The sequence below is a fragment of the Pan paniscus genome, chromosome 5, assembly GCF_029289425.2.
Source record: "Pan paniscus chromosome 5, NHGRI_mPanPan1-v2.0_pri, whole genome shotgun sequence".
NCBI classification, from domain to species: Eukaryota; Metazoa; Chordata; class Mammalia; order Primates; family Hominidae; genus Pan; species Pan paniscus.
The window spans coordinates 175,220,143-175,245,207 of record NC_073254.2 but is presented as its reverse complement, the minus strand read 5'-3'; the positions used below and the strand labels follow the sequence as shown (position 1 = coordinate 175,245,207).

Sequence of the window (25,065 nt, the reverse complement as noted above, 5' to 3'; positions counted from 1 at the left end):
TATTTACACTGAGGCTAGTTTGGCCTGAGAAATCAAACTTCCTGCTTTCTTCTCCCACAGAAAGCAAAATTATATCAAGGTCTCCATAGCTCCATCTCTAATTCAGAAGCCCAGAAAGGAAATAAAGATCTAGAAATAGAGGGCTGAGGGGCATGGGGAGGGAAGATGGAAGAAAGAGGACAGACATGGGACACTTGCTGTTCACCCCCATCTTCACTGTCATCCAGGTGGACAAAATTAAAGGGGAGACCTCAAGCAGCTCTGGCAAGAGGTCCCTTGCAACCACCTAAGTTGCAGGGAGCTGGCTGATGACTCCTTGAACTTGGCTTTCTGTTTGCCTTGAAAAGGTCAAACATATCCCACTTCAAGTGTCATCTCAGATAGGATGAGAGCAAAACCATGGCACCCGCTGTTTCAATGGAGAGAAAAAGTAAGGAGAAGCCTGTATCAGAAATAAACGTGGCAAATAAAGCATTAGGTGAAGATCAGTGTCTCTGCTCAGTCAAATCTTTGTGTGGCCTCAGCTCTGAGTAGTCTCCAAGTCACTTTCCTGTGCATCACTGTCCCAGCAGGATGAGGAACAGGAGTGTAATTATCTCTTCAGCAAGTTAATTTCAGAGCCAGCATTCCACCTGACAGGCCTTGATCCTCCAGCCCACCCCAGCACAGTGATTCACACTGCAGCTCTCACAGCGCTGCTCTCTAAAACTTCTCTTTTTTACTTCTTTATTTTGTGATTCTGAAGATGACTCTGAATAATAACTTGTTTTTCTTTTTTTTCAAAAAAAAAAACAAGATGAAAGAGAAAAGTCTGGAAAAGAAGAAAGCAGGGACAGAGGAAGGCAGGTAGGAAAGTACTGTGGCACAGAAAACAGCAGGGGAAAGAACCAAACACCACATGTCTCGTAAGTGGAAGCTGAACAATGAGAACCATGGACACAGGGAGGGGAACATCACACACCGGGGCCTGTAGTGGAGGCGGGGAGCTAGGAGACGGATAGCATCAGGAGAAATACCTAAGGTAGATGATGGGTTGATGGGTGCAGCAAACCGTGGCACAAGTATACCTATGTAACAAACCTGCACATTCTGCACATGTATCCCAGAACTTAAGGTATAATAATAATTTTAAAAAGAGGTAAGACACGCTTAATTATTATCTATAACTTCAAGTTTAAAACGATGTCTTCTTTTTGTCCCTAGTTTGTAATGCAAATCCCTATCTTTTCATTAAACTCTTCTCTGCAAAAAAAAAAAAAAGAGGCTGGGAAGCCAGTTGTGCTGACGAAAGTGCCACAGTGATCCAAAGACAGAAAGGAAAGGGGAAGAAGGGCAATTGGTGACCTCCCTGCATCCTTCCAGCCTCACTGTGTGCTAGGTGCCATCACCCTTACTTTTCAGACCAGGAGACACAAGCACTGGTGGGACCAGGCTGGCCCACGGCTCCTGGGGTTCTTACTGTGCAGCCCGCCAGGCCTCCAGACCAGCCTCGCCAGGCTCAAGTCCCCCTGCCTTGCATGATACTCTGCTCCTAGACATACGTGTATTCCATGTTTAATAGAGAAAACACAGGCCCTCTGCCACAGCTGCAGGCAGACTCTGAGCCCCAGCCAAAGTCTCGTTCAATAACTCAACACCCCATGTCTGAGTTTTAAAAGCCTGCCTGGCAAAGGCACAGCCAGCTGAGGACTCATCAGGCAACTTCCTGTTGCTGGCAATTTCTCTTTGGCCCTAGTTAGCCCACAGCACAGACCATGCCAACAGCCCCACTGCCCACTTTTTAGTTTGCCTCTGTCCAAGGACCCACTTGGCAGGAGGAATCAGCCCAGCTGACGGGAAGGGCCAGTTGCAAGAAATGGCGAGAAAGGTCACCAGCAAGTTTCTTCCCACTGCCTTCCTGCCACGCTCTGTTGTTCATCCCTCTCTACAGGACAAGCTCTCCATTGCCAAAGGGCCTTCCAGGCAGCCACTTGCTTGGAACGCTGTCTTTTGGATTCTCAATACCACTCTTTTTTTTTTTTTTCCTGTTTTTCCTGTTGACACGTAAGTGACATTGCCAACCCTGTTGAACAGAGCGTGTAAGTTATCCCTGGCAAAGAAAAGAACAGGTCTCTGTGTGCTTTATGCCACAGTAATGTCTTCTATAGCCACCGTCTTCCTGCCACACCCAGCAAGGGGTTGGCATCTGCCTGACACATCCACCCTAATGACCAAGGATAGACCAAGAAGAGCAGGGCACAAATACTCTGGAGCATGGAAAATAGGAAATTTAAAAAAAAAAAATCCAACTCACTTCAAAGAGATCAAATGGCCTTTGAGACTCCAACAAAAACAGCACAGTCATTTCAAACAAGTCCACAAACTTGCCTCCAAGTCTCTGCCAAGGAAGTGTGGCGTTAGAGAGGCAGAATAAGGCATATGGGCTGGCGCCACACTCCGCCCAACTCTGCCCCTGGTGATCTGTGTCCTTGCCGCCTCTCTTCCAGGAGGGGCAAAGTCTGCAAGCCCTCCTCGGCTGGCAGAGCCGCTCAGGCTTCACTAAGCATCTCGGTGTTCACAGCCTACTCCTGCTAAAGGGAAAGGCAGATCTAACATACACTATTTTTATTTGGTCACTTGAAGCAACCCTTTGGAAAAGCTCACCCATTTACAACACTGTACATTAAAAAAAAGCAGCTACACGGTGAGCAGACTTTGTCTCCATGCAGACAACAAAGAGGACCCAATTCTTACAGCTTTCGGTTTCTAGTTCATTTTCATCTCATGGGATGGTTCGGGAGAAGTTGACCACTGACACTAACTTCGAGAACACAGGTGGGCAGCTGAGATGGTCAAGAACACGGGTGGGCGGCTGAGATGGTCAAGAACACGGGTGGGCGGCTGAGATGGTCAAGAACACGGGTGGGCGGCTGAGATGGTCAAGAACACGGGTGGGCGGCTGAGATGGTCAAGAACACGGGTGGGCGGCTGAGATGGTCAAGAACACGGGGTGGGCGGCTGAGATGGTCAAGAACACGGGTGGACGGCTGAGATGGTCAAGAACACGGGTGGGCGGCTGAGATGGTCAAAGCATGCACGTCTTACTTTCAACAACATTTTATTGAGATGCTCATCTATTTGTTCAGTTTCCTACCTGACATCGAATCTCAGATCAAGAGGCCATTAGGTGAGCAACAGGGAAAACCTTCACACACACACGTATACACGGGAGACACACCAGGAAGGGGCAGCTTACAGCCTAATCCTCTCTCCCCTGCTTCCAGTGCTCCTAGTTGGACATAATCTCACGTGATTCCTTTGACAACACTGGGTTGGTGGTGGTGGTATGTTTATTTATAGAGGAGGACACACAGGGTTAGAAAGGTTGGGTAACTTGCCCCAGGTCACATAATGATAAGGCGTGGTGGATGGGAATACAAATTCAGGTTTAAGCATCAGGTCGAGTTCTTTCCAACATACCACTGCCTCCAAGAAAGGGCTACCTGGAATTAGGTCTTTGTGACAGATTATTGTCTTCCTGCTGGAGACTGCCACACCCCAAACCATTTTTCAGGGACAAAGCGTTTGCCTTGAGGATGCCATCTCTCCGTGCATTACAATAGGAATTTAGTCACATAACTTGCATTTAGAAATAGGCATGTTTGGTTTTAAGAAAAGGATCATGATTCTATTCATCTATTGAATAGCAACCATGGAGAAAGACTACGGTTTATAAATAAGTTATCTTTTAGCTTGACTGCCTAACAAAAACATAACCAAAAAGATCTTGCAATAATGCAGGCAAGTATACACCAAAGGAAGACGAAAACTCCAAGAATGCTGGAAAGCAAATCATGTGGTCCAATAATTTTTTCTTTTCCTTCAGCTTCTTAGATAGGCAAGCTCTTAAAAGCAATTCATGTGAAAAAAAAACTCAGAAGGTTAAGCTAAGTGGGTGAGCAGAAATTAAATATTAAATGCAAGTTTTGTTCACGCTGTACACTAAAAACCATAGCCACTAGTGCACGTTCTTTTTTTTCTGCCTAGAAAAAATAAACAGGACAAAATATATCAATTATATCTTAAACAAGATTAAATTGCAAAGAGCACAACACACAGTTGTCACGCTGTGTATCTCCAGATTCTCAATGCTCTCTGTTCTATCAACACGCCTACAAACGGCAAAAATAATCCCTGCCAAAGCGACACTAGGTGATTACATAAAATTCTTCCACAAAGCCGAAAAATTATTTCATCAAGACTAACTAAATTAAAAACTCTGCTTACCTTGTAGAAAATGGGTTTCATGTTTGTGAATTTTCTTTTACAGTATTAAACCCAATATAAGTCTTAATATGTGCTATACTCCAAGGAAATTTTACAAGCATACAATTAATTGCTATATTCAAATTATTCCTCCCTGTCTTTTCAAGCATATTTTACAGAGTAAATATTTCCCTAGGCCTTTCTGATATCTTTATATTTCAAAAAGAAAGAACTATTTCGGAGATGAAGTTAAAGATTTTGGAATGAGAAAGGAACAGTGACAGCGCCACAGAACGGGTATCCAAAAGAAGTTCTCTTATCCTTAGCTGTAAAAAGCATGTAAAGATCACTGTCAGAATCCCTTCTGGGGAGAAAGGCATCTCTTCTCATCTGCATATCAGTCTTTAGACATTTTTAGAGCAAAATCAACTTTCAATCAAGAAAAGGAAACCGTGCAAGCATGCCTACATTTGGATCAAAATCTTTACCCATGAAAATCAAAGCCCTTGTTTACTTACATGCTGTACATAAAAAGGAAAAGTTCAAAGAAACCTGCTCCCTCTGGGAGAACGGATCACATCTAAGTCGGCTGTTGGGAGATGTGTAAGACACACGTTGTCTCTCCCTCTCATCCCCAGGCAATGAAAAAAATCCCAAACTGCTCTTCCAAGTCACATTCACAAGGACGTCCTAGCGCCACCAAGCTCTTCCTCCACAGCAGCACCGGTGATTGGGGGAAGCTGGCCCCCTGCTCTGTTTCCACCCATGCCGGGAGCCTGCCTGCTCTAGAAAGGCACCGGGTTACCACAGACGTGGAGACAACGGGACCACAGAGGGCCACGTCTCCTGAGCCTCAGAGCCAGCTCAGCAGGTGGAGTGCAGGCAGCATGTCTGTGGGGACTGCTTAATATACCTTAAGTTCCCAGAAAAAAACAAAAACTCTTTCAACCTCCTCACCCAAAGGGACATTGTATATTTCTTTCAAACTCCAAACTATTACAATAGCACATGCTAATTGCTAACAATACTGGGGAAAAAAATCCCCCCTACAGGAGAGGCTGACAGGGTCACACAAAGAGCTATGACAGTAATAGGCACCCTTACAGAGAAGAAGCCAATCAATTAGGAACCATTTGCAGAAATTGCGGGGCTGTCAAAAGCCCTGGGTACAGCTGTGCTTCATCAAACCAGGCTTCATTTGATTTTCAAGGGAAATTATTCTTTATTCTAATGTCTAGAATAGTTGTTAGTAAAATATCCCCAACAGCCCAGGTTCAACCAGGGTCTAATCTGAAAAGAAGTTAATGACCCCTGAGAAGACCAGTTGGGCTAGGGCAGGAAGCCCAGAAAACAGAGGCAGATCTTCTCCCTGAGAAGAGACCACCTTCTGAGGACATGGCACAGGGGGTGGGGCGGGGGGAGTCCCAAAAAATCCACTCCCAGCACACACTAGGCATTCACCAGACACCTCCCACATCACCACTTCAAAAACAGAAGACGACTGGGTGGGGTGACTCACACCTGTAATCCCAGCACATTGGGAGGCTGAGGCAGGAGTATTGCTCCAGCCCAGGAGTTTGAGACCAGACTGGGCAACACAGTGAGACCTAGTCTCTACAAAAAATAGACAGAATTATCCGGGCATGGTGGCAGGCACCTGTGGTCCCAGCTACTTACGAGGCTGAGGTGGGAGGATCATTTGAGCCCAGGAGGTCAAGGCAGCAGTGAGTCGAGATCACACCACTGCACTCCAGGCTGCACAACAGGGTGAGAACTTGTCTCAAAAAAATAAAATAAAACAAAATTTAAAACAATAAAAAAAATCCAGAAGAGGATTGCTTTAGATATAACACGATGTTTCAAAAAAATTTTTTTTAATTTTTTTTTTAAAAAACCACAGAACAGAAAAAAAAATGGGATCCTTAAATTTGAAATTTTCTTTTTCTTTTCACTAATGTCCACCACAGTTTTTACTTTTGGTGGCCACTGATTCTTCTTTCCCAAGAAACAAAGAACAGGGAAACTGAGTAACTGCTAGGTATTTACCAAAGAGTTTTAAAAATGCACTGAAATCTATCATTATACATGGAAATCTTCATATATTAAAAAGGTAAGGTGATAACTACGTTAGACTTGAGAGGGATTTTACAGCAAATGCTTAACATGCTCATATTCTTTCAATAAAATTTTTTCTTCTGTGTTCGTTGATGTTATTATTTGCTTTCCCCTTTCTCCACTTTTAGCAATGAAAATTGAAGCTCAGACGGCCCCAATTTCAACCTGATTGCAGCTTTCTCTCCTCTTCTAAATTTCTGATGCTCCAATGTTCACTTTGTAAATGTTTTGCTTAGTTACCATAGGCATTGTTAAATAACAGAGTTGGCAATGGCCTTAACGTGCTAACTTTTTGCATATCTATTTTGCTGAATCTTAAGATAAACTTTGGGAAAAAATTCAATTTCCTTCTTAAGAGCTCTGATGTGTAACTCAAGCAGATCATAAGAGACGAGAAGTCGTTATCCCTCACGGTGTTAAGTGAGATTCCCCCAAGCTACCATCCTGTGCCAGGGCCCCCACAGGCACACTTAACTTTTAAATATATGGCCTTGCTCCATCAGTGTTTCAGGAGGATTTGATTTTCTAAAAAATTTTAAGTCAGGCCAGGCACAGTGACTCACACCTGTAATTCCAGTACTTCAGGAGGCCGGGGCAGGAGGATCTCTTGAGCCCAGGAGTTTGAGACCAGCCTCAGCAACATAGTGAGACCCCATATCTATTGTACTATTAAAATAAGATTTAAAAATAATTTAAGACAAGGCTATCAAAACACATCTATTTGATGCTCTAGGATCCACTGCTTCATTAAAAAGCTAATGAATATTAGATATGATATTGGGTTCCCAAAATTAAATAACCCACTAGAGATAGAACAAAGTAGAAGGACTAAAAATGCTGATGAATTTCAGTTTTGTAAAATAACTTGCATCCTGGGACATAACCAGGCCAGCGAAGGCAGCTGAGCATTTGCTTTGCATGAGGAATGAGGAGGAGAGGGAGGAGAAATTTGGAAGAAGGTGCATGGAAAACGGGAGAAGAGAGCAGGTAGTGAGGAAGGGAAAGGGAGAAGAGAGGGGAGGCTGAGAGCCCACAGCTGCTTCATCAAACCAGCTACTTCAGAACCAGAAGCATCTGTTCTGAAGCTGGCAGGCTCTAACCTGGTCCCTCACACACAGGGGATGTCACCAACCCCCAAAAGGTATGCCACATGGTTCCTCCAATGGGTGTGCCATGTGCCTGGCTCATGGTGGTCTTGATGGCAGCGGTGGCCCATCTGGAACAGTCACTGCGATGATGCCAGCTGCACTGGGGGAGGCACGGCCAGGGCTGTGCGTTCCATGGAGCCAGCAGGAGCTGAGAATGTGGAAGCCCCACCCAATCCTGAAGTGGCAGGGCGGGAGCCTCGTGTTCCTCGGGCACAGCTGTGACTGCCCAGCCGTGGCTTCGGACCCAGACATCCCTGTGCTCTTGGGGGCCAGGAGCAGGAAGGAGCCCCGCCCTCCCGGGCACTGCTGCAGCCACGTAGCCGCGACTGTGGACCCAGATATCTCTGCACTCTCAGGGGCCTAGGAAGGACCCATTGCCCCCACAGGCTCGAAAGTAGCCTGCTCCCACTGCCTGGTTTCTCCCTACTCCTGGTGCCCGCTCTGCTCTTGGAGCAAAGTTGAGTCCAAGCCCAGGCACTGCTGCAACCCAGCCATGTGTGGACACGTTCAGGGCAGCGCTGACATGCCAGCCCCCTGCTGTACTTTGGGCACCAATGAGCATGGGAGGCAGGCCAAGGAGGGGACTGAGGGCAGCTCGGCCCTGGCCTGCAGGCACCCTTTGGCACAAACAGCCTGGGCACCATGAAGAGTGGCAGGACGCAGACAGGCTCCTGGGTGGAAAGGAGTGGGTCCCCAGAAAAGCCCCACCTTCAAGCCGGGGAAGGCCTGAAGTCTGGGGGCTGGGCTGCCAGTCCCACAGACCAGAGTGGGAACTTATGGAGCTTTTTCTGGGCCTGCTCATGGCCACTATGGACCAATCAGTACACATTTCCACCCCTCTGAGCCCTGGACTCAGCCAGACTCAAAGAGACAATGAGACAACCAGCTGTGGAGAGGAGCTACCCACTCCAGGGTCTGCTCTCTGCTGAGAGGTGAACACTCTATGGGACAACCAGCCTGCAGAGAGAAGCTACCCACTGTGGGTTTCCTCTGAGCTGTTCTATAGCTCAATAAAGCTCCTCTTCACCTTGCTCACCCTCCCCTTGTCCGCATACCTCCTTCTTCCTGGTCATGGGACAAGAATTCGGGACCTGCCTAACGGCAGGGCTGAAAGAGCTACAACACAAACAGGGCCAAAACACGCCCCTTGCTCACCACATTACAGGTGACAAGGAGAGAAAAGAGGAGGAGAGAAGAGCTGCAGCCCTTCAGGGAGCCCAGACCTAGGAGTTCCCAGAACCGGGGCTATGCCAACCTCTTTGGGGCTCCGCGGTTCCTGGCATCTCCAAGCTTCCAGGTACCGATGCAGGCCATGGAAGCTGCTTGTAATATGTGTGATCCAGCCATAGCTTCACAGGGAACCGGCGCCCGTGCTAGAGCCTGCAGCTGCTGCCTGCCCCACCACAGCCAGCATTCCTGCCTGTGTGTGGTGGCCAGACCCCACACGTGCTCACTGACACCCCCTCACCACTCTGCTCACTCTTGGCAGGCATGGGATGCAGGCCAGTAGTGCAAGTTGAGCACAGCCTGCCAGGTCGAGTGGGCCTAGTGGGCCCGAGCAAAACTTGGGCAAAAGCACCCTTGGCCACAGAGGTTTCCGGCTGGTGAAGTGATACCCCAAGAATCTTGTGATAGTGTTAGTCTAAACCCAACCGAGGCATCGTTCCACTTTATAACTTTCATTTAAATGCCTATCATCTATTTCTTCCATTCTTATTTTGTATTTAAGACAAAAACAAATACAGAAGACTTATAATTTCAAAATCGATTAAAACTGGACTGGATATTAACACAGATTATGTCAATCAGACCATTTCTGAAAGGGTAGCTGACAACAAACAGTTAAAAATGCAGGAAAGGAATGGAATGTAACAAATGCTGCCAAGGATGTGGATGAAGTAGAAGCCTCCTGCATTGCCGCTGGGAACGTCAAATAGTGCAGCATTGTGGGAGACCATGGGCTGTTCCTCAAAAAGCTAAACAGAGAATCACCACATGACCTGGCAATTCCACTCCTTGGCCTGAAAACAAGGATTCACGCAGATAACTCTTACACCAACATTCACTCCAGCATTATCCACAACAGCAGCAATAATCCAAGTGTCTATCAACAGATGAATGAATAAACAAAATGTGGTGTATCCGTATAATGGAATATTACTCAGCCATAAAAAAGAATGAAAGTCTGACACATGCCACAACCTGGATTAACCCAGAAGACATATGTTAAGTGAAATAAGCCAGAAACAAAAGGACAAATATTGTGATTCCACCAATATATGGGGCACCTAGAAATTGGCAAATGAGACAGAAAGTGGAATCGAAGTTATGAGGGAGATGAAAGCAGGGGAAATAGAGAGTTATTGTTTAAGGGGTACAGAGTTTCTGTCTGGAATAATGAAAATGTTCTAGATGGTGGTGGTGGTTGCAAACCAATGTGAATATACTTAATGCCACAGAGAGGCATACACTTGAAAATAGTAAAAAAGGCATATTTTATGTTATATACGTTTTATCACACAAAATGACAACATTCCAAAAATAATTTATCTTCAGCCAAAAAAAAAAGTAAGAAAGAAAGAGAATAGTAATTAACACCTTTTGACAAGGTTTTCCTTGTCAAAATCACGAAGCAAAGCCAGCACAATATACGAACAGCAGAGTGTGCACCGCTCTTTGATGGCATACCAGAAGTCATGGAGGAGTTCTGGCTAGAGCAAATGGTTCCGATTAGTACTTCACTTCAAAAAAATACATAAATAAGGAAGCTGTATCCTTAACATATATACGTATGTTTGTATCAACTGCTGGACCTAGAGATAGGTAACTCCATCTCCTTTCCCCACCTTGGGTAAAGGTGGGAACTAACACTTGCCTGCCTGGTTCTTGATTTGCGATTTGGGCCAGCATCTTACCCTGAATGTCTGCTCCATCTTCTCCCTGTGGGAAACCTGATCCAGAGTGCCATCTGTCTGACTCCTTTTCAGACCTGTTGTGATATCAGGGACATTGCTGAAATCTGCATAAAAAATGACAAAAACATACATGAGTTTGGCCATTTGCAGAGAATAATAACACCCGGTTTAAAGGCTCACATGGAGAAAGGAAAGAAGAAAACCACCTAGGAGGCAGTACAGAGCAGTCCTGAATGACACTGAGGTTACAATTACGCATACAGATGGGTTTCTGAAACAGATCTAGGGTCTTGCTAATTGAAAAGGCAACATCTGCCTGTTTTGGTCGAAAGAGACCAGTCAAAATAATGACCTAAATACCTTGTCACTCTTCTCATTGTTGTGTGAACTATGCTCCCCTAGGCTCTGGTCTTAACTAATTTATTTGGACCTACAATCAAACAGCAACAACTTTCTTGGTATTTCCCTATTTTTGGCTAAGTGAAGGCAAAATTACCAGGGAATCTTGGAAACCAATGATGGAATATTATACTTATTCTAATCTACAACTTGCTCATTTACAAGCATGTTTCTTGTGCTGGCATCAACCACAATTTCATCCTAACTTGAAAGTCCCAAGAGGATCAGTAAACCCTTATTAACTTCCAGAGTAAAGGCTAAGAAATAATATGGGCCAGGTGTGGTGGCTCATGCCCGTAATCTCAGGCCTGTGGGAGGCCAAGGCGAGAGAATCACTTAAGACCAGGAGTTCGAGACCACCCTGGGCAACATAGTGAGACTACATAGTGTCTCTACGAGAAATTGAAAAAAAAAAAATAAACACAATCAGGCATGGTGGTATGCGGCTATAATCCCAGCTACTTGGACGGCTGAGGCAGGAGGATGGCTTGAGCCCAGGAGTTTGAGGCGGCAGTGAGCAGTAATCGTGCCACTGCAATCCAGCCTGGATGACAGAATGAGACCCTATCAAGAAAGGAAAGAAAAGGAAAGAGGAGGGGAAGGAAGAGGAGGGGGTAATAATTAAAATATAAAAATAATAAAAATGAAAATTTTAAATTTAAGTAAATTAAAAATTAAAACATTGGCGGATCATGAGGTCAGGAGATCGAGACCATCCTGGCTAACACGGTGAAACCCCGTCTCTACTAAAAATACAAAAAATTAGCCGGGCGTGGTGGTGGGCGCCTGTAGTCCCAGCTACTCGGGAGGCTGAGGCAGGAGAATGGCGTGAACCCGGGAGGCGGAGCTTGCAGTGAGCCGAGATCGTGCCACTGCACTCCAGCCTGGGCGACAGAGCGAGACTCCGTCTCAAAAAAAAAAAAAAAAAAAAAAAAAATTAAAACATTAAAAAATTTAAATAAATAATATGAAATAAGTAGAACACATAGTTTTCCAGCCTACAACTGGAAGCACACATCCCATCCTCAGCACTCTTCTCCAATAGAGACAGAAAGACCAGCCTCTATCAAAACATAACACAAGTTTTCATTGTAATTCTTGTATTTGATAGAATGTCCCCTCAACTAGGTGAAACCAGATGGTTTCTGATCCCAGTTAGGTACAACAAGCAATCAATCTGAGCTGATCTAGGCCCAAGAGGCTTGGATAGACTTGCAAACAAAGAAACTGCCCAGCATGATGGGGGCAGGGAAGATGGTTTCTGGAGAACCTTTAGAAGCTAGGGGAACCCCTGGAGGTTGGGACAGCTGAGAGACAAGAATGCCAGTAGCTGGTTCATGCTGATATTACCAACCACTACACAGGCACTCACTTCTAAGATAGGGGAAGGCCTCCGGAAAACATATAATGATCTACAGAATTCTGCAGCTCCAATTTTTTTCTTCCATTACCTCTTCCGACACCCTAATCTCATCCAGGTAAGGACCAGACAGATAATCTCGGTCATACCTCACTGTTGTTGGTTGCAGAGTTAACTTAGCCTAGGGAAGGCAGTGCTGACCCGAAAGGCATGAAGGGTCCCTGGGGAAATTTTGAGTAGCCATGACAAGCAAGCAGACTTGGGCCTGCCTCCTCTAGTCCCCTAATGCCACAACACAGAGGCAGTCCCCTCACCAACAAGCTAACTGCACGGGAAGTAAGATGAGACCCTCAACCACAAGTGACCCACTGCTGTCCTTTAAGACTGCCTCCTTTCTCTGATGTGTATACCTTGGCTTAAGGGAGACCAATCTAGGTAAGTCACAAAAGAACAGTAGCCCTCAATCCTACTGTATCCAGCCTAAGTGTATCTCCCCGTTCATGCACTCAACACATACTTCCTGAGTAGCAGCTGTTTTCCAGGCACGGTGCTAGGAGCTGGGGATGCAAAAAGGAGTGAAATGCTCTCACGGGCTGCTTCTAATCTGGGGAGAGGCAGTTGGTGAGGGAGGGGGAGGCAGAGAGATGAGTGCAACCAAGGGTCACAGATGATATGAGGAAAGCCCACAGGCTGCTGAGTGGGGACACTCAGGAAGCAAGTTAATTCTCCCTGGGCCCTTAAAACACTTCAAAGGAGAGCAGACACTTGAGCAAAGCCTTTATGTCGAAGGAATATTTATTTGACTTTCAAGCTGAAGATGACAAGGCGGGGTGGGCAGCGGGGAGAGGGGATTCCAGGACTGGAAGTGTCCTGAGTAAAGGCCAGTGCTAGGAGGAGCCGGGCACCATCAGGGAACTTGCCGAGTGTGGCTGCACAGAGTGGAGCAGAGATGGAAGAGTGTCCTCGATGGACGGATGGATGGAGGACAAGAAAGTCACAGTGACATCACAGGTACAAGGTGTAAGGACCAGAAGATCACAGAAGAGAGCAACAGAAAAAAGGGATGGTTGAGCATTTGAGGAGGTAGATTCTATGGGTCCCCTCTTTGTCACTTATTAAATATAAGAAGATACAGAAAAGAGAGGCATCGAGGGAGACGCCTGGTTTCTATGTCCTAGGTGACTGGGTAGATGGGGAATGCGGCAAGGGGAGAAGTGGGGATAACAAGCTTAGCTTCTGCAATGCTGAGTCTGAGACACGTGTGGGCCATGCAGTGGGAGATTTTCAGTGGTTGGGGAGTCCAGAGTCCAAAGCCCAGAAAGGCCTTCACAGAGACATGGATTTGGAAGTCATCAGACTATCACTCCATAGCAGTGAAGCCAAGGGGGTGGATGACATCAAGAGGACCGAGGAGAGAACCATGGAAACATCAGTGCATAAGGGTACAGGAGGGGGTGACTCTCAAGAGAGGTACCTTTCTTTTCATAGAGAATTTAAAAAGAAGTATAAGGCCGTCAAAAAAGAGTCATGTCACAGAAGCCATACAATGTAGAAGTGCATTACCTAGGTTACAGAATCAAATTTGCATTAGTGCTGCCTTTACCTTGTAAATAAGAAGACTTGGTATTTCCAAAGAGTTACATCAAGTACAGGAAATAGGACATATGATCCACATGCACATTCATTGATGATGGGGATTTCACAGCCCCTGCTGTACATCAGGCATGTTCTAAGTACTAGGGATACAAAGATGAACAAGACCTTGAGTCCCACCAAGAAATCAGCTGTGGCAAGGGCATAAGGAGCTTTGGAGCCCAAGATGCCAGATGGATGCTAGTGAAAATAGCATGGCTGATGTCAAAAGCGGGTGCCAAGTGAATCCTGAGTCATCTGAGTCAATCTCTTCACAAGATTTTGGAACTTAAACACTGAAAACTCCCCGAACCACTGTTCGCTTCTTATAAAAGAGACAAGGAGGTACTCATTCACTTAGGGAAGAAGAGATTCGTTTCAGGTAAGCATGAGAAAGGGGGCAACGTGTACCTGGTAAGAGAATACTGACCCCTTCCTGTCAGAACCCTGCTCACTCCAGGATAAAGGCTTAGCTTTGAATCAGTGAGGCTCCCTTAGGCCCCCTAGAACCCCTTAACTTCAAGGAAACTTTGGGTGCCACCAGATTTTCTCTGAGGCACAGGCTTGGATAGGATGGCCCAAAGGAACCAGCTCCCACTGAGGCTGGCCCTGGGGATCTGAGAAGAGAAGGCAGCTGTGGACAGTTCCTGAGATCCGCCAAGACAGGAAATCTCAGCGGTGTTCTACTGCCCAAGTTTCCCCCAGGTGGAATGCATCTGCGCATACAGAGTCCCTGCAGCCACCAGCAATGTGCCAACACTGTCCTGGACATGACGGAGCACAGGAGAATCCGAGCTGGACAGTGTCCACAGCTGCCATCCCCAGCTCTGAGAGCCTCCAATTTCACCAGGACCTGTATCCCCGTAAAAGGAGGGTGCCCTTAGTGCTCTTTATAGAAGAGACATGAGATAAAAGTACATTCTGGAAGAATAGAAGACTGGCTTTAAAAAGAGTGGAGGCTGGTAAAATCCGAATGCTTATTTACAAAGCTGTTTGAAACAGGCATCCTGTCCTGGGTGCCAAATGCCTATACATAGCCCCCTTATATTCTGCCCACATCCTGAGCACCAGCTGCTAAAGGAGTAAGTATATCCTGCCCCTCCCAGGCGAAAATCTGGCTTCCCACCTGGAAGAGCCTCATCAGGACATATACAGTGCAACATGTTTTAGGGGTTCTTTGTCCTTATCAGAGAGTAATAAGCACTTGCTTCCTGCCCACCCTGCACTCAGCATTGCACAGTACAGATGTTCAGACTCGCTCCAGAAAAAGCCTCTGGCCAATATGACTGCAAATCAATTATAAATTCAAGTCAAGAGTTATCTATTTGTATCTGGTTAATATACCCTTTTGTCTTTCTCATCACATTTCTCATGGAAATTAACAGTTTGGGGCAGAGGTCTAGCAATTTGAAAAAATCTAACATTTAGCACAGCCAACAAGAGCTTCTACTCAGCAGTTGAGCCAGCAGAGCTGCAATGTCCCAAGTTACAGTCTGGTCCCCTCAATTTGGATGTGTCATTTCATTTATTTACCCCTAATTCCCATGGGTGCCAGACACTGTGCATCCACCAAGTACAAGGTGCCACGGCCAGAGCAATCACGAGACCAGGCTCGGCCATCTCTCTCCTTTAATCAACATGCTGTGGGCTGGGCACAGTGGTTCACGCCTGTAATCCCAGCACTTTAGGAGGCTGAGGGGGGCGGATCACGAGGTCAGGAGATCGAGACCATCCTGGCTAACATGGCGAAACCCCATCTCTACTAAAAATACAAAAAATTAGCCGGGCCTGGTGGTGGGTGCCTGTACCCCAGGCTGAGGCAGGAGAATCACTTGAACCCGGGAGGTGGAGGTTGCAGTGAGCTGAGATCACACCACTGCACTCCAGCCTGGGCGCCAGAGCGAGATTCCATCTCAAAACAACAAAAAAAACCATGCTGTGGACAAGGATGACAGTCCAGGCAGGCTACCACGGAAAATGCCTGCCTCCCTACACTTCTGCACAGCCTATAGCTCCTTACAGACAACTGGGGAACACATCTGGCTTTAGGTTTGAGACACCTGGTCATTCAGCTTCCTCCTGAACTGTGCGTCAGTACCTGGCCCATTAGCACCACTGTCAGCCACGTCACTGGCAACCCCAGATCCTTTACAACGAAAGGGCAAAACATTTGTTAAAGGGACATCCTGGGTACCAACTTAAAAACAGAAATATCAGGAAATATTGAAGTTAAGGTTGTCTCACCCACACAGCTCGTAATCTGAATTCAAAATGTACAGTTACATCATTTCCAAATCCAACCTAGCACAGTTAATATGCAAATGTGTGGGTTTTGCCATTTCTTTTTCCTGTCGCCCAGAAAGCACCAATAGATCTAGGTGCTCACTGTGATAGGCTCAAGGGGGAATTCTTGGAAACGGGCAGCAATGGAAAGCTTGGGAGAAGGCCTGGCGTGCGTGGTGGTGTCCCTGCCAGCATCCCACCTGCAGCTTAATCCTAAGGAAGCCTGACTCTCCTCAGGCAGCTACGTATGGTTCATCTGGCTGATGCCATCCCATAATCCCAGTCTTGCTGGCAGCCTCCTCCCTACTCAACCAGGCAGCAAGAGACTCGGCAAGAAAGTTCTTTGTAGTCCCTGGACACCCACCAGGTGGCCGCCAGCAGACCCTGGAGACACCAGGCAGCTCCTGATTGTAAGCACAGGTAGGGAAGAGTTCCCCTGCCTTTCCAGCAGCCAGGATGGGGCCTCCTGAGGACAGACAACTGGTTCCTAGAAAAAGTGATCTAAGAACCACTCCACCCCAAAGTCTGAGAGTGCCTCCCCAGTTCTCCAGAACAGCAATTAAAGAGAAATTACATTTAAAATTTCAACATGATATTAATCCATAGCCAAAAACAAGAAATGCAAAGTGACAGGAGAACATTTGTTTTCTCTTCTTAGGTACAAGATGACTTTTTTTTTTAGAAATTAATAATGGTAGTTGCTATAGTTTGAATGTATCCCCCAGAATTCACATGTTGGAAACTTAATCCTCAATGCAATGGTGTTGGGAGGTAGACTTAGTGGGAGGTGTTTAGGTCATGAGGGCTCTACCCATGACTCATGAATATTAATGCCATGATAAAAAGGGCTCTCAGGAGTGGCTCTGTTCTCTTCCGCTGTTTACCCTTCCACCTTCAGCCACGTGAGGACGCAGCGTTCAAGGTGCCATCCTGGAATCAGAATCACCAAACCTAATGGCACCTTGACACTGGACTTCCCAGCCTCTAGGACTGTAAGCCTGTAAATTTGTTTTAAAATTACCCAGTGTGTGCTATTCTTTACAGGAGCACAAATGAACTAAGACAGCAGTCACCGCGTCGGAAAAAGCCGTGCTTCAATATGCGGACTGAGGATTCATTTGAAATAGACTAAAAGTATCGGGCATGAGAATGAAAATTGTTTTTAAAATATGTTTTTCATGCTTCAAAGCATATATTATAGTACATTGATTTTTAATACTCTCATATCCAAAGGGTCCTTTTTGATAATATATACTTTTACTATCCTGAAATAAAAATCATTCTTAATATAATCTACCTTCATAGTTTCTCCAAAAGCAATATACTACCCTAAAAATAAGACAAAAAGAAAAATAAACGGAAAGTAATTTATAATTAAAAACTATGGTTTGAATACTTTGTTTGAATTATACTCCATATGTAAATGGCACCAGAACCTCTCCAGAAGCCGTGAGGAAGCTGTCAGCCACTGGCTCTACAGGCCTGGTCCCAAGCTTCACCACAGACCATTGCCAGTGTGTCTTGGTGGTATGACCATCAGGGACATGATTTTCCAAAATGACAAAACTCTTGGCAAAGTTCTGAGCAAAACAAAGGATGTACTTCCTTTATTTATTGGGTTGCCATCTTCCCAGAAAATTCCAAGTACCTATAGCTGTGGGGAAAAAATAATTTGCATTTCTTTGTAAAATTGAGGTAATTCCTAGCTCAGATAATTATATGCATGTTTTTTCACCTCCATTAAGGTCCAGTCGAACAATGTGCAATGTATGGGATTAACGTGATCACTGCAGGATGTCCAGCAACCATGTCCCAACTACCAAACGTCACCATCCCTGGAATCATTATGATGACCAGAAACAGAAACACAAACTTCCAAAATGTCACCTGGTGGTCAGCGCCACCACCTCTGAGAATTGCCTCTGCCCCTCCCCGTGGCCAGGACCTCAACTTTATCTCTAGGAGAATCAAGTGGCATCAGAGGACGCAAAACCATCCAACCCATAGCATTTTGCACCCTCTGAGTATTAGCTTCCCTCACTTCCCAAACAAAGATAAAATATACTCACTAAAGCAATTAAAAATATAGCAGCCAAATAACAATGAAGTGTATTTCAGTGGGACTCTCATCTCAGGCTCAAAAAATGTTTTTAGTTGATTAAATCATTAATCCTTAGAAACCCCTTCTGATGTGAAAACTACAGAAGAATAATTTTCTAAGAAGACTGAAAAAAATCTAAAAAATAATGTCAGAGTAGTTACAAGTGAATAATAAATGGTTTAATTAAGTTTTCAACTACATAATCCACTTTGGCATTAGAGTTACACGTCTCTGACATTTAATACTTACATTCTACTATCTACTGACATCCAGAAAAAATAACGTAGTTTATTTGAACTATGCTATTAATCTATTTGATTTACTCAGTTTCTCTATTCAGTTTCTCAGAATTTATGCTATGCAATTCCATAAATGAAAAACTCGTAGAGAATCAAAGAATTTTAGATCAGAAAAGAAACTCAGAAATTACCCTATTCAATTCCTTCATTTTATGTATCTTTTGTTTTTTAAAAAAAGTACAAATGTAATTTTAAGAAAAGATTAAAATTTGGGTAAATCAAAGCTGCCAGCTGAGGCATAATAGCATTATGTAAATAGAAAATTAAGACTTTTTTTCAATTCTCCAAGCTTCACCCACTATTACAAAACTCTGCATTAATGCTCACAGCCAGTTATCACAGTACAAACAGCACATTGAACATTTGCAAAGAAAATCTTTGCAAATCTTTTTTTCTCTTTTTTTTTTTTTTTTTTTTTTTGAGACAGAGTTTTGCTCTGTCACCCAGGCTGGAGTGCAGTGGCGTGAACTCAGCTCACTGTGACCTCCGCCTCCCAGGTGTAATTCTCGTGCCTCAGCCTCCTGAGTAGCTGGAACTATGGGTGCATGCCACCACATCTGGCTAATTTTTTTTTTTTTTTTTTTTTTTGTATTTTTAGTAGAGATGGGGTTTTGCCATGTTGGCCAGGATGGTCTTGAACTCCTAACCTCGAGTGATCCACCCACCTCAGCCTCCCAAAGTGCTGGGATTATAGGCATGAGCTATGGCATCCAGCCAGAATCTCTCCTTTTAAATTTAACTTTGTGGCCAGTGGGGTGATTCATGCCTATAATCTGAGAACTTTGGGAGGCCAAGGCAGGAGGATTGCTTGCGGTCAGGAGTTCACAACACCAGCCTGGGCAACATGGAAAGACTTCATCTCTATTAAAAAAAAAAAAAAAAAAGTTATCCAGGTATGGTGGTGCACACCTGTAGTCCCAGCCACTCAGGAGGCTGAGGCAGGAGGATCACTTGAGCCCAGGAGGTAGAGGCTGCAGTGGCTTGTGATTGTGCCATTGCACTCCAGCCTAGGTGACAGAGTGAGACCTTGCTTTTAAAACAATTTCTTCTAAATAAATTTAAATTTGTAAACTTTGTATAGCAATGCATATTTTTAAGTAACACAGATTGTCCAAAATTTTACTCATACTTTTACTTTAAAATGCAGTGGTTTGTGCCACCTTTCACTAATGACATTAGCTGTACTGTGCCATCCAGGCAAATATTTCTGATCATCTGTCAGTGAAAGAGAATGAGAACAAAGCATTTAAATGAAATAATAGAAATAACTGAGAGGGGAAAAAAAAAGTAACTCTTGAGTTGACCACATTCAAAGGTGAGTCAAGTCCCAAACTGCACCATTAACAAAGAGATCACCATTTATTATTACCTACTCTTAATATAGATAAAAATCAGTCTTCTCTTCTGACCATATCTGGGACTTTGCATTTTTTTTATTGTTATGACTCATGTCAGGGAAATTCAAAGCAGCAGTCTGAATGTTATTGTTAAGCTTGCAAAGAAATAAATTCTATTATAGCACAAATACTGTGCTAGAAAGATTCATAAATCTTCCAAGTCCATTTAACCTGAGGTCACATTCCAATTGGTGATGTTTTTGACAATGCAAGCTAACACCGGCAATAAACAGAGAGCAGTAAAGTAAATGCTGGTAGTAAATGTTTCTTAATAGCAGGCTGCCAGGATCTGTTTCAATTGTCTTGTGATAAATGTCCTTAGAGTGGGAAAAAATACTTAAAGGAACATGGCAGATGTTCTCACAGTAGAAAGGTGCTGCCAGCCACCTCCACACTGACTGCAATACTCCTTCTTAGAACAACGAAAAAGAGTGTTTAGATGTACCCATATCTTCCTTCGCCAGGCAGGCTATGGCAGTGACTGAGGCAGCGTGCTTAACCCAAAGAAAGAAGGTGCAGAGCCTCCCATGGGGTTTTATGAGCCCCAGTGAAAAATACACAGTCAATGACGAGAGAGATCTTCAGCCAAGGTCTTGGCACTGCAAGGAAACGGACACCCACTAGCACTGGGAGGACACCCCAAGGCCACACTTACTTACCTTCAGGCATGTAACAGACAATACCGTATTTCAAACACTCCAAGAATTTTAATAAAGTTGAATTTAAGTTCAAAGCCCTTAGGAACTACTTAGCTGGAGTTCTATTTAAAGACTTTGAGAAGAAACCTAGACAAAAGTACACACGAGATTCTATTAGGGAAAGTTTCTACGGAAAAAAGAAAATTTGAGGACACTTTTCAGTAAGTGCTACGGTTCTCTTGGATTAAAAGCAGGTGAAATTGAATATTATTCAGCCATAAAAAGGAATGAAGAGTTGATTCATACTACAACATGGATGAACCTTGAAAACATTATGCTAAGTGAAAGGAGCCAGACATGACAGGTTACACATTGTATTTTCATTTTTATATGAAATGCCCAGAATAGGCAAATCCATAGAAACAGAAAGTAGATTCATAGTTGCCAGGAGCGGGGGTTGGAGGGTGGAGGATAAGGAGTGACTTCTTTTTTTATTTTTATTTTATTTATTTATTTTATTGTTTGTTTATTTTATTTTATTTTTGAGACAGAGTCTCGCTCTGTCACCAGGCTGGCGTGCAGTGGCACGATCTTGGCTCAATGCAACCTCTGCCTCCTGGGTTCAAGTGATTCTCCTGCCTCAGCCTCCCAAGTAGCTGAGACAACAGGTGTGCGCCACCATGCCCAGCTAATTTTTATATTTTTAGTAGAGACAGGGTTTCACCACATTGGCCAGGATGGTCTCGATCTCTTGACCTTGTGATCCGCCCACCTCAGCCTCCCAAAGTGCTGGGATTACAGGCGTGAGGGACTGACCCTGGCCTTGAAGAGTGACTTCTGATGGGTGTCAGGTTTCTTTTTTGAGGGAATAAAAATATTGTGGAATTAGACGGTAGTGATGGTTGCACAATTTTGTGAATATACTAAAAACCACTGAATGGTACACTGTAAAAGGTAAATTGTATAGTATGTTAATTCTATTCAATTTTTTAAAAAGAAGATAAGGAAGTCAGGGGAGATATTACAGGAGAGAAATTAGAATTAACAGCAAAACTCCACCATAAGAGGGTTCCAAAGAAACAAATCACAGGAAATATATGGCCACATGATTGCAAGGTTAATGAAAATCTGTATGAACCATCAAAAAAGGAACAAGAATAGATAGCGAAGCTATGACTGTAAATAACTGACCTTTCCCTGAACTGAGAAAGCCCCAGATGATCACAAGACCTTTCTGATCATCAGTCCCAACCCTCAGATAAGAATCCAGATGAGAAGACAAGGACTATCAGCAATCCGGTCACATCTAAATTTGCTTTACTGCAAGGTAAATTATAACTGGGTTTTACTCTATGTATATTAATAGATAAATCTTTAAAAGGAAAAAAAAGCAGTTAAAATCCAGACATTTTTCCCTACATGGAAGGAAAAACAGGAAGACACAGTTCTATCTGTGTGTGCCACTGACTATGACCTTGTCCAAGCTACCAGAGGCTTGATGTGTCTCTATACCTTGATTTACCCAGCTGTGAAAGTAAAATGATAATAACACATCTCTGCTCCATCAGGGTGATGTGAGGGATAATTCATGTTTTTAAGGTTCTTTGTGAACTTTATATTGAGACAGCCTGCTATTATTAGGAAGCCTTAACAAACACATTCTCTACCGCAGTCAAGACCTGACTCTATTTAAGGAGGGAATGAGACTGGCTGCAAAACCAAAATGGAATGTTTGATCCATTACTTTGCTTTTTTCGCTTCATAAAATTTTGGAGGAAATGTACACTCCTGTAGTTCTTATATTGTCACTTCAATCACGTTAAATACAAGAATTTCAGAGAGAGAAGGAAAAAATTTTAAACTATTTTGCCTCATCCCTTAAGAGTCAAGAAAATAGTTATAGTAACCTGCCCACAGTCACAGACGAAAAAGCCAGGAACTAGAATCCATTTGAGACCTTATTTGAGACCCATAGTCTTTTACAAATGTTACTATCCCCAAATTAAAACACAACTCACTGTCACTATTGGCCTATACTGGTGATATAGAAGTTACTGTTCTCAGGCTGGGCACGGTGGCTCACACCTGTAATCCCAGCACTTTGGGAGGCCGAGGTAGGCAGATCACCTGAGGTCAGGAGTTCGAGACCAGCCTGGCCAACATGGTGAAACCCTGTCTCTATTTAAAAAATACAAAAATTATCTGGGTGTGGTGGTGCGTGCCTGTAGTCCCAGCTACTCAGGAGGCTGAGGCAGGAGAATCGCTTGAACCTGGGAGGCAGAGGTTGCAGTGAACCGAGATTGCACCATTTGCCTGGGTGACAAAGCGAGACTCTGTCTTAAAAACTTTTTTTGTAATTAAAAAAAAAAATAAAGAAGTTACTGTTCTTTTTTAGTTGTGGTTTTGGTTTAGCTGGCAAATTAACTGTCATGGGCACCCATTAGCCCATTAAAATTGCAGAGCAGCACAGACGTGAGCCAGCAGCTAGGCTCCGTGGACTCCCAGGATATGCAGTAGGACTCCAGAGCTGGGGCATGTGGTTCTCCACCACCACAGCCATGGGCCATCCCAGGGTGCCCTCCACACATGTGCCAGTGATGGAGACCTCGGCTCAAGAAAGTCTCGGCACCATTCCCTTGCATCAGATTTATAAAGAAGAAATCATGGAAGCCTCAAGATGTGTTCCAAGGATTCCTTTTATCCCCCATAATCCATTCTTAAGAACGTTGCCTTAACTTTCATTAAGAGATTTTTTTTTTTTTTTTTTGAGATTTGCTCTTGTTTGCTCTTGTTGTCTAGGCTGGAGTGCAGTGGCACGATCTCAGCTCACCACAACCTCTGCCTCCCGGGTTCAAGTGATTCCCCTGCCTCAGCCTTCCGAGTAGCTGGGATTACAGGCATGCGCCACCATGCCTGGCTAATTTTGTATTTTTAGTAAAGATGGGGTTTCTCCATGTTGGTGAGGCTGGTCTCGAACTCCTGACCTCAGGTGATCCACCCGCCTCGGCTTCCCAAAGTGCTGGGATTACAGGCGTGAGCCACCACGCCCGGCCTCATTAAGAGATTTCTAACAACCTTCCTTTCACTCAATAGCTACTTACTCAATGCCTGCTATTTTTATCAAGAATTGTGCTGGCTGCTGTGTCTGAAACATCCTTTACACTCTTCAAAGTCCCTGTTTTCAAGGGATTGTCAGTAGTAGGTTAATTAGGACAGGCACACAGTGAGCGATATTGCAAGGCAACTTTCATATCAGCCATACAGACAAAATGCCTTCAGAGTTCAAAAGAGGAAGAGCCCATGATTCCGCCAGTGTGACATGCAAGCAGCCCCACACTTCTCACAGACTACAATTGTAAAAGAGAAGCATGAAAGGTGAGTATTCAGGTTCTGTGAACTTCTACTCCCAGAGATCCCAAAAAATGATAAAACTTCTATTTGTGCCGCACCTTTTAAGTAGACCTAGCACATGTATTAATTTTCTCCTCTTTCCCCAGTGAACACATACTGACTTGCTCAGTGATATGGTTTGGCTGTGTTCCCACCCAAAGCTCATCTTGAATTGTAGTTCCCATAATCCCCACCTGTCCTGGGAGGGACCCGGTGGGAGGTAATTTATTCTTGGGCATGGTTACTTCCATGCTGTTCTGGTGACAGCGAGTTCAAACGAGATCTGATGGTTTCACGAGGGGCTTTCCCCCTTTTGATCGGCACTTCTGCTTGCCGCCGCCATGTGAAGAAGGACATGTTTGCTTCCCTTTTCACCATGATTGTAAGTTTTCTGAGGCCTCCCCAGCCCTGCAGAACTGTGAGTCAATTAAACCTCTTTCTTTTATAAATTACTCAGTCTCGGGTATGTCTGTATTAGCAGCATGAGAACAGACCAATACATTCAAGGTCAAAGAACATCCATATGGAGCTAATGTCTTGCTGGCTGGACACACCCGGTGACTGGCATTTTGGGGTCATGGGTAATTAAGCTTAGAAAAGCTAGGCTTCTTATCAACATTTTCAGCCCCCATTTTTCCTCAATCATTTGTATAAAATAATAATGACAAAATTCAATAAATGTTCAAATAATGTTGCTAACACTGCTATGCAAAGATGCCTAAACTTCACAAAAGAATGGCATGGCCATTCATCAACTGAAACATGAAAGACAGAATTAGATTCACAAATGGCAATTTAGGAGAAAATAACTAGTGTTTGGAAAGAAAAATGTTAAAATGTGGAGGATCACATGTCCTTTCATTCAGCAGTTTCCAAGTGCTTCACTGGGAAGTCCAGATTTGGCAGCAAGCCCACTGGGAGACTTCTGGAAGGAGGGGGCACCCTGCCGCTCTAGAAACTGTGGAATAGCACCTGCTCACTCCCCAGGGCAGCTGGCCAGAGCTCCTAACAGAAGATACACAATAATTTTGTTAACAATTTCATGTGCTTTTTTCCAAATAACCTTTTCCAGAGCTACCAACAAGTAACAAAATGGGATAATTTGAACTTTGTCACATTTTCCCACGACATGTTAAAGATGTT

General features: G+C 44.3%; 1 protein-coding gene across 9 annotated transcripts in view; it reads right to left on the bottom strand.

Annotated features, from left to right (window-relative positions):
* TIAM2 (TIAM Rac1 associated GEF 2) overlaps nt 1–25,065 on the bottom strand; it is a 264,916-nt gene that overhangs the window by 35,880 nt on the left and 203,971 nt on the right. For 8 of the 9 annotated variants that reach the window (XM_008974986.4, XM_055114256.2, XM_063605529.1 and 5 more), the window contains one exon: nt 10,424–10,527. In XM_008974986.4, the coding sequence (XP_008973234.4) occupies nt 10,424–10,527 (104 nt within the window). Of the gene's footprint in view, nt 1–4,763; nt 10,184–10,423; nt 10,528–25,065 lie in introns of those variants that run through there. The other variant, XM_008974993.4, reaches the window with a different exon arrangement.